The sequence below is a fragment of the Cervus canadensis genome, chromosome 13 (genome assembly GCF_019320065.1).
Source record: "Cervus canadensis isolate Bull #8, Minnesota chromosome 13, ASM1932006v1, whole genome shotgun sequence".
In the NCBI taxonomy this organism is placed as follows: domain Eukaryota; kingdom Metazoa; phylum Chordata; class Mammalia; order Artiodactyla; family Cervidae; genus Cervus; species Cervus canadensis.
Window position 1 is genome coordinate 9,722,972 of NC_057398.1, and position 10,962 is coordinate 9,733,933.

At 35.9% G+C, this 10,962-nt stretch overlaps 1 protein-coding gene across 1 annotated transcript in view; it reads right to left on the reverse strand.

The window, feature by feature from the left end:
* Window positions 1-10,962, reverse strand: part of NSL1 (NSL1 component of MIS12 kinetochore complex) — a 39,459-nt gene that overhangs the window by 16,230 nt on the left and 12,267 nt on the right. Inside the window, exons 3-4 of the mRNA XM_043485713.1 lie at window positions 7,107-7,237; window positions 5,525-5,579 (exon numbers count right to left, since the gene is read on the reverse strand). Of these exons, the coding sequence (XP_043341648.1) occupies window positions 5,525-5,579; window positions 7,107-7,237 (186 nt within the window). The remainder of the gene's footprint in view (window positions 1-5,524; window positions 5,580-7,106; window positions 7,238-10,962) is intronic.

Consider the following 10,962-nt stretch of genomic DNA (forward strand, 5'->3'; position numbering starts at 1 on the left):
AGACTTATTTACTAAAGACTGAAGTAAACTAATCAAGTGTTTAATTCAAGAAGTTAAAAATAACACATAAAACTCAAGAAAGCAGGAAGACCACACTAAAGATAAGATCAGAACTCAAGGAACCAGAAAAGTGAAAAACAATAGAGAAACTCAGCAAAACTAAAAAGATGACTTTCTGAAAAGACCAATTAAAAACAAAGAAATCTAGAGCAAGATATCAAGAAAAAAGAGAAAGCAAAAACAACATTAAGAAATAAGCATATGTGGAACAGAAATTTTTAAAATTATATAAGTGACTACCATAAAATTTCATGCCAATATACTGAATACATGGATGAAACAGACTGTTTTTCAAACAAATATTACCAAAATTGATTTAAGAAAAAATAAAAAACCTGAAGAAACCGATAACCATTAGATACACTAAGTCAGTTTATAACTAGGCTCAGACAGTTTTATACATGAATCTTACCAACTCTTTTTTTTTTTTTTTAGTTGGAGGCTAATTACTTCACAACATTTCAGTGGGTTCTGTCATACACTGACATGAATCAGCCATGGAGTTACATGTATTCCCCATCCCGATCCCCCTCCCACCTCCCTCTCCACCTGATTCCTCTGGGTCTTCCCAGTGCGAATCTTACCAACTCTTCAAAGACCAAAAACCCTCTAACATTTAGAAACTGTTTTATGAGGGTAGCATAACCTTGATGACAAAATTGGAAAGGGACAGTATGTTTTAAAACACGTTTATTTTTTGTGTGACTACAGATGCAAATATACTATAGTTTAACATAGTATACAAATATAAATAAAATACAGGTAAATTTAATTCAAGTATATAAAAGAAAAAATATACTAAAGAGTAAGTGGGGTTTTCTCTGTGAATGCAAAGATAACCATCAGAAAAATCTGTCAACATTAACTCACCATATTAGCAGAGTTAAGAGACAAAAAGCATAAAATTTAGGGGCATAAGGGAACTTCATGAATGATGAAAACTTCTGTATCTCAATTGTGGTCATGGTTACAGAGTTGTATACGTTTGCCAAAACTCAAACTCTATGCGTAAAATGGACGTACTTTTATTATATGTAAATTATACCGCAAGAAAATTCTATTTTTTTAAAAAAAGTATGTATATATAAGGTCATTATAAGTAGTTATAAGACAAGCCAAAAACTGAGAGCAAATATTTATAGTGCTTATAACACTAATGTCTATAATGTGTGTATGCATGCATGTATCTTCATGTGCCTGTGTATATGACTCTTAGAAATGAATAAGGAAAGTTCAAATAACCCAACCAAAGAACAGACAAAGAATATAAATAGGCAGCTCAAGGACGAACAACCTCACCTTAAAAACTTCTACATGCCCATCACACTGGCGAAAAAAATTTAAAAAGTACAGAAAACCTGATGGCAATTAATTTCTGGCAAACTACAGAGAAGCAGGAACTTTCAAACCCTGGTGGTGGAACCATAAACTGATATGACTACTTTGGAGGAGTAGTAAAGCTCCAATGTAATAAACCTGAAAACAGACAAGCTCTCTGGACCTAGAAATTCTGCTTCTGGAAATCTATCTCAGAAAATCTGTGGCATTAAATATGCCACAGTTGGTGTAAAATTATTCATTGTAAAACTGTTCATAATAGCCAAAAAAAAAAGACAAAGAAACCAAGTGTCCCTCAGTAGAGGAATGGACTTACAGAGAAGTATTCATGCTCGGAATATTATATAGAAACTAAACGAATGCAGATAATGTGTATACAATACTGATGGGGAAAAACAAGTTGCAGAATGATACGATTGGTATGATACAGCTTACGTAAAATTTTTAAAACAAATGCCACACAATGTTTATGGATATACATCTATAAAGTAAAAGCATAAAAACATGGATAGGAAGGATCCTCTCAACTTGAGCATAGTAGTTACTTCTGAAGTAAGAGGGAGTGGAATGGGATGGTAAAAGGGTAAAAACAAAGTTTCAACTGTATCCATACCTTTTAATTCCTAAGAAAATCTGACCCGAGTTTGACAAAATATGAATAGCCCTTAAAAGTAAGTAAATTCTCCAAGCCAGGTTTCAACAATATGTGAACCGTGAACTTCCAAATATTCAAGCTGGTTTTAGAAAAGGCAGAGGAACTAGAGATAAAATTGCCAACATTCGTTGGATCATTGAAAAAGCAAGAGAGTTCCAGAAAAACATTTATTTCCGCTTTATTGGCTATGCCAAAGCCTTTGACTGTGTGGATCACAACAAACTGGAAAATTCTTCAAGAGATGGGAATACCAGACCACCTGACCTGCCTCTTGAGAAATCTATATGCAGGTCAGGAAGCAACAGTTAGAACTGGACATGGAACAACAGACTGGTTCCAAATTGGGAAAGGAGTACCTCAAGGCTGTATATTGTCACCCTGCTTATTTAACTTCTATGCAGAGTACATCATGAGAAACGCTGGGCTGGATGAAGCACAAGCTGGAATCAAGATTGCTGGAAGAAATATCAATAACCTCAGATATGCAGATGACACCACCCTTATGGCAGAAAGTGAAGAAGAACTGAAGAGCCTCTTGATGAAAGTGAAAGAGGAGAGTGAAAAAGTTGCTTAAAACTCAACATTCAGAAAACTAAGATCATGGCATCTGGTCCCATCATTTCATGGCAAATAGATGGGTAAGCAGTGGAAACAGTGACAGACTTTATTCATTTGGGCTCCAAAATCACTGCAGATGGTGATTGCAGCCATGAAATTAAAAGATGCTTGCTCCTTGGAAGGAAAGTTATGGCCAACCTAAACAGCATATTAAAAAGCAGAGACATTACCTTTCAACAAAGGTCCGTCTAGTCAAGGCTATGATTTTTCCAGTAGTCATGTATGGCTGTGAGAGTTGGACCATAAAGAAAGCTGAGCTCCAAAGAATTGATGCTTTTGAACTGTGATGTTGGAGAAGACTCTTGAGAGTCCCTTGGACTGCAAGGAGATCCAACCAGTCCATCCTAAAGGAGATCAGTCCTGAGTGTTCATTGGAAGGACTGATGCTGAAACTGAAGCTCCAGTACTTTCGCCACTTGATGTGAAGAACTGACTCATTGGAAAAGACCGTGATACTGGGAAAGATTGAAGGCAGGAGAAGGGGACAACAGAGGATGAGATGGTTGGATGGCATCACCAACTCAATGGACATGAGTTTGAGTAAACTACGGGAGTTGGTGATGGACAGGTAGGCCTGGTGTGCTACAGTCCATGGGACTGCAAAGAGTTGGACAAGACTGAGCAACTGAACTGACTAAAAATTAGTGGTAGGTACAAAGATGTTCATTATGTTATTCTCCTTATTTTCTATATGTTTGAAATATTTCAAAGGGTTTTTTAAAAAAAATCAACTCTGCCTGATGGATATGCAACAGACTGGAAGAGAACAAGACTGAAACAGAAGACCTTAAGGGAAGTATGTCTAGAAATCTTAGCTAGAGTGATGGTGACCTAGATTAGAGGTAGTAATAGCAAAGTGGATGAATGTGAGATTGTATTTCAACGGAATAATTTGTACGACTTCTTGATGGACTATATATGAAGAGTTCAGGAGAGGAAAGATTCAAGGCTGACTTCTGACTAAAGCAATACAGAGGTGAAGGTGTTATTTACTCAGATGGGGAAAACCAGGAAAGGCATCAGCTCGAGGACATAAAGGAATATTGCTTTATATTCATCTCTTATTTCTACTCAGACATAAGCTCTTTATGAGGAGAATCTGTCCTGTTTATCTCCATATCCCTCAAAGTTCCTAACATAACTATGCCAAATCATTGTCATACACATGGGTATGCATTCTCTCTGATTTATCATACTCTACATACGTCAGAAAGAAGAGAGTGAAAAAGCTGGCTTAAAACTCAACATTCAAAAAACTAAGATCATGGCATCCGGTCCCATCATTTCATGGCAAAAAGATGGGGAAACAATGGAAACAGTGAGAGACTTTATTTTCTTGGGCTCTAAAATCACTGCGGATGGTGACCGCAGCCATGAAATTAAGACACTTGCTTCTTGGAAGAAAAGCTATGACAAACCTAGAACATATATTAAAAAGCAAAGACATTACTGTACCGACAAAGGTCCGTCTAGTCAAAGCTACGGTTTTTCCAGTAGTTATGATTGCATGTGAGATTTGGACCATAAAGAAAGCTGAGCACTAAAGAATTGAAGCTTTTGAACTGTGGTGTTGGAGAAGACTCTTGAGAGTCCCTTGGACTGCAAGGAGATCAAACCAGTTCATTCTAAAGGAAATCAGTCCTGAATATTCATTGGACAGACTGATGCTGAAGCTGAAGCTCCAAAACTTTGGCCAACTGATGAGAAAAACTGACTCACTGGTAAAGACCCTGATGCTGGGAAAGATTGAAGGCAGGAGGAGAAGAGGACGACAGAGGATGAGATGGTTGTGTGGCATCACCGACTCGATGGACGTGAGTTTAAGCAAGCTCTGGGAGCTGGTGATGGACAGGGAAGCCTGGCGTACTGCAGTCCATGGGGTTGCAAAGATTCAGACACAACTGAGCAACTGAACTGAACCAAACCAAACTGATGACAAATTGTTACTAGGTTAATGTTTATTATCAAATACAGTGACTGCTATGATTTTAACCAACTTCAGCCTACATTTGCTTCCCTTTCTGTTTATCCCATTGGCTTGGGACACTTTGGAAGGGCAGGGGACATGTTAGAAGGTAAACCAGAATTCAAGGGTGAGGTATTCAAAGCCATACGTACAGAAATCCCATAAAAATAAATCAAGATCTTAACTGTTTCACAAATACTTCAAAATTGGTACTTTAGAGTGCCAAAGGCAAATTCCAAAATGTGTCTTAGGAAAATTGTTACAAGTTTTTAAAGGTAAGAATAGAGCTATTTAAAAATAGGCATGATCCACATTTTTAGCAATGTTAGTTCTGTTGCTGGATTTACAAAGTTTATATTCTTTTTATTTCTTTGTGTTTTACAAGATGCACCTAAGTGGAAAACAGAATTGAGTTCAAAGGCGTAACAAGTGTACATATCTCTTAAGTTCAATATTATATTTTTATTGGATTTTATTCTGTAAATGATGAAAAACCAATGATGGTTATCACACGAAGAAAAGATACTGAGTGCTTTAATAGTAAAACTTTGGCTGTAATGCAAAGAATGGATAATATAATAGTATTAAAGACGGGAGGGTGTTATAGGAGAAGGTAGAGATGGAAAAGGTGTAATACTCTAGGTCAGGAGACTGCTTCACAGAAGTCCAGATTCCTGGGTCCTGACCCTAGAAATTCTGAGATGGTAGGTTTAGAGCTAGTTCTCATAAACCTAAGTGAGAAAAAGACCTAAACACTTATGACTGAGAGTGAGTTAGAGCATCAAAGGGATGATACCCCTGATGCTAAAACCTTTAAAGGAGTATCAGGAACTCCTAAAAATTACAAGCTCATGCTTCATTTTTACCACATATGAATACTGGCTCACCTGGATCAGGGTCATATTTTAGGTCCAACGGATGTACAACAGGGTGGTACTGCTTCTAAACATAAAATAAATTAAAACAGATTTAAATTAACAACTAGGTGACTTACAGAAACATTTTCTTTGGCTAATATAAACAAATATTAGTCAGCAGTATCATTCTTTTGCCAAAACAAAACAAAACAAAACAAAACTTCCAAATTAGAATCCTGTAGGGGAGGAAGGAGAAAAGAACAGATAAAATTAAGTCTGAATTATACCTTTTAGAGTACTGCCACCTACTGCATACACTAAGACGCAGCAACATAAAGAAGCATAAAAGCAAATTAAAGGCATAGTGACAGAATCTTGTGTTTATATAAAGTATAAAGTAGTTTTCAAACTATTAACGGACTGTTTTTGAAAAGTTCATTTTAAGACAAGTGGTTAGAACTCAGAACTCACATTCACACAGAAATCTGTTTTTAAAAGTCTCCAGCACACAAATGCCTAGCTGTGACACACTGGGACTGCAGTAGAACTCTAAGAACAGGGTCCATAATTCAGGCAAAAAGGAAGTGGAAAATGTCCTTTCTCGTGCCCAAAGCAGCAGGAGCCAAAAAGGTTTTTGGTTTGTTTGTTTTAAAGCTATCTTTAGTATCCTCACCCCATTCATTTTTGCATCAATTTTTAAACTTCCACAGCAACACCCCACCTAGGTCAGCAAACCTTCTTTTATGTAATACTGACTATAGGTTTTTTGGTGGGGGGGTGGGAGCAGGGAGGAAGGGTAGTAATAGGGAGAAAGATACTGGAAAATAAATACATTTTGAATGTTTTTCCTGAGGAAACTTTAAAAGTAGATGAGGGAGATGGGAGTGGGGTATTTCTTGGAGAACTGACATTTCTACAGAAAAAAAAAAAAGTTTTGCTTGTAACTATTTTTTTCTCATAGAATGATAAGTAAAATATTTTAGATAAAGTACCTGCTTTCACTCTCTGAAACAATTCCTGAAAAGGAAGCAACTGGAAAATTTATATGTGAAAGTATGCTAATTTTAAAAAGTAGGGACAAACAGTTAAGCAAAGCTGAAAGCCACATATATGTCTCACTCCAAAGGCAATGCCATTCCAGCAAACCTCCTTCTGCCTCGTCATGATTTTTGGAGCAAAAGAAATTACACACAATTCATAAAGCAAATTTTGGCATTATAAACAGGTAATCTCAAACTTCATCACCAAAATATATAACGAAGACAAGGGTCTCACAAAACACATACCTATACACAAATAATGTGCCAAATACAAATCACAAATAGAAGGAAGAGGCTTAAAAAATAAACTTCTTTCTCCTTCCTGGACTCAGATAAGTTATTGTCAGTCTTCCATCTTCAAATTCTACTTTATTTTATTATCAGCTGGATTCAAAACCTAGTGTGACTTAGAAGGGTGAAGTTTTATAACAGACAAACAGTAGTAATTCAGGCAGGAAAAACAAAGAAAACAAAATGTCATTTATCTCCACTTGATCTTACACTTTAACTTTTTTACTGTAGTAAAACAGACATTACATAAAATTTACTATTTTAAAGGTAAATCATCTTACCAGAATCTCTTGTTGTGCCTTTATGATTTTGATGACACATTCAAGGATCTTTCTGGGATACTGCTTACGTTTTGTGGCTAAATCAACTATGATTTCATCAAACTGGTCTTCAAGGACTTTGATATCAGAATCTATTTCAAGTGAAAAAATAATATCAAAAATTCCTTAAAACACAGTTTATATTATATATGAAAATGTAACACAAATAAACTAAATTTAAAAAACAAAATTTAAGGAAAACAAATATGGCAAGTTAATGGATGCCTCACTTTGGTGACTGACTCATCTATTCATTTAACAGTCAAACTTACTGGGCCCCTGTGGGAATCCAAGCCCAAATCAGAGAAATACAAAGATGATTAAAAAAAGAAAAAAAAAGACACAATGAGAAAAAACTTACAGGACAAAGGAATTAGAAGAAAGTTATCAATTATACTGTACAAAGCAAATGAACTAAACTCTAATATAAAGCACAGCATACTGACTGGCATTAAAACAAAATCCAACAATCTAATGCCTAAAGAAGACACACAAAAATATACGTGGGCTAAAATCTACAGAATAATTTAAAGCATGCAGTATCTGTGCAAATACAAAAAGGAAAAATCTAGAATTTTCTATCATGGTAAAAAACTAAGACAAATTAATAAGGTTATGATTATTTTAAATAAATTTTCATGAAGTCATATTAAATAAGAGAATATATAACAATATTACCTGTGTCAGTTCCAAACAATATAGTAACAATATATTCTGAAGAACTACTGATTAAAAATGAAAAATATAGTTGTACCTTGAAGCCTTATCAGTTTATAATGTCAAGTTTAGTAAATATGAAATTAAAAATAAAAATACAATTTAAAAACCTGTATCAAATAACAAATGACATAAAACCCTGTAAGAGTAAAATTTAATGACAAGACAGAAAAATAACTTAAAAGAAAAAAAGAGAAATAGAAAGATAAACATAACACAACCCCTGTTCTCTAAGAGCTTATGGTTCACTGGAAGAAACTGATGGATAACTGCAAAACAACTTCACAAATGCAACAGAGGTATGAACAAAATGCTACCAGGACAAAGAACAACTCGAACAATAACTATGCCTTGGGAATCTGAGACTTTAAAGAGAAAGTAACATTTGAGTTGGATCTTGAAATATTGATATAAGTGTAAATCCACTGCATTAAAAAAAAGGTAGGGAAAAATAATACGAAGAAGCACCTGAGGCAGAGAAAACAGCATCAGCAAAATCAAGAGTCTTTAGGAAAAAGTTCTAAATGGCTGCAGGATAAACTATAAGGAAAGAAGGGTGATAATATAATGAAAGAGCCACACTGAAAGCATTTAACATTTGATTTTAATATTTCTTTGATCTGGCTAAAGCTATCTTATCAGTTGCTTTCCTATGTTTTAAAATACAGTACACCCTTAAACAACGTGGGAGGTAGGGGCACTGACCCTCCACACCATCAAAAATCCAAACATAACTTTATAGTTTCAACATCTATGGATTCAACCAATTACAAATCGTGTAGTACTGTAGTATATACATGGTAAAAAAAAAAAAAAAAAAAGCCCTATATAAGCGGATCCTTGCAGTTCAAATCTGTTGTTCAAAAGTCAACTTTACTGATTCTCCAACTCCTGGAGGATGAATAATCACCTGGAGGACTTGTCAGAAGTAAAAAACAGCTATATTGAGGCATAACTGTCATACAGAGAACTGCACATATTTAAAAGATACAATTTGCTAAGTTTTGACATGTGTATATCCTTGAAACCACCACCACAGTCAAGATAATGAACATAACCATCACCCTAAAAGTTTCCTTATGTTCTCCTGTAATGTCCCCCTCCAGCTCCTTCCAAACTGCTCTCTATCCCAGGCAACCACTTGTCAAATTTTCATCACTATATTCTAGTTTTCGTTTCCGAGAATTTTATATAAATGAAATCATACAGTACACATTCTTTTCTAAGGAGAAGGGCAGAAATTTTGATTCTCAACAGAGGTCTCTGGAATCAGGTCCAGAAATCAAGCACCTCAGATGAAATGAATGCAGGGAATACATTAACCTTATTTTGAAAATTATTTTTTTATTTTTACTTATTTATTTGGCTGTATAGGATGGCATGGGGGCTCTCCGGTTGTGGCTTAGTTACCCCAGGGCATGTGGGATCTAAGTTCCTGACCAGGGAAGGAACCCTGGTCCCCTGCATTGCAAGCCTCATTCTTATCACTGAACTACCAGGGAAGTCCCTGGAAATTATTTTTTATTTTTATTTATTTATTTTTAAATAAAAAGTTTTCTTGGAGAAAAATAGAACCACCTCGTACACAGGGAAAAGAGCACAAAAATTCAACTGATACAGAACTGCAAGTCACAACTACCCAATGTTGTTTGCGATTACTTTTCAATTTCTTAAATGGCTTCCCTCAATTTTTTAAATAGCCTTGCCAATTTTTTTCAGCTGAAATAGCATCGGGTTTTCAAAAAATTAAGAGCCTCAGCGAAGGGACCAGCTTTTAAGATAACAAAGGTGACACCAAGAGTCTCCTAATAGGACCAACTCTACCGAAAAATTCCTGAAGCACATAACTACTGAGTCTGGTAGAACAGTAGCTCAGAGACCATCAGGGATTAGTTAGAACACTGACTCAGACAGTCCAGTATGCAGAGAGGGCAAACAAAAAAGCTGCATTTCCCTGTCAGATGAGTTCACGTAAGAAAACCAAGGAGGTGCTAAGAAAATACAGGCAATGGCTGCTCAAAATAATTAAGAAGGCATTCTAAACACCACATATTATTAGACAACAGTGTGTAAAGTGATGCAATTAGAAAACAGGCAACTTAAAAAAAAATATGGTCACAGGTCTTTGAGAACTCAAGAAAACAATCAATAGCAAACACAAGAGCTGAAAGTCTCAACTGAGGGTTCAAAGTGAAAGTGAAAGTGAAGTCGCTCAGTCGTAACCGATTCTTTGAGATCCCGTGAACTGTAGCCCACCAGGCTCCTCCGTCCATGGGATTCTCCAGGTAAGAATACTGGAGTGGGCTGCCATTTCCTTCTCCTGGAAATTATTTTTTAAAGTAGCAAACATTAAGTAGTTAAAAATACTAAAAAGCTATGTCCTCAGCTTAACTGGTTTTGCATCCTGTGTGTTCTGCTATGTCAAAGTCTATGGCAAAAATAGATCTATTTATCTTATTGAGTAGAGAGCTTCAGTAGAGAGCTTTGGACAAGTCTGAAACATGTTAAATACATATTGGGGAACATTTTGAGACATTGCTGACATAAACCAGCATAAACATACATATCAGGTAAAGATTAATGAGGTCATGTGTGACCTTTCCTTCATCAAACAAATATTCACTAAGTCCAACTAAATTACTCCTTCTGAGAGTATTATGAAATATAGTCATTATTACTTTGAATACTCATTTAAATGAGCAGCCTTCCCTATATTTTATTTCATCTATTTAAAAAGTTCAATCACTAGGCTGAAAGGAATACTGTTACTATTTCACAATCAACTATCAAAAACAAGTCTCCCAGCTAAATCCTGTGTAGAGAAGAAAATGGTTTCTTAGCACCACCTAATGATAAAGCTAAAAGCTGAAATGTATAAATTTAGTTCAGTTCTGATCACTCACTCAGTCATGTCCGACTCTTTGTGACCCCATGGACTGCAGCACACCAGGCCTCTCTGTCCATCACCAACTCCCAGAGTTTACTCAAACTCATGTCCATCGAGTCAGTGATGCCACCCATCTCATCCTCTGTTGTCCCCTTCTGCTCCTGCTTTCAGTCTTTCCCAGCATCAGGGGCTTTTCCAATGAGTCAGTTCTTC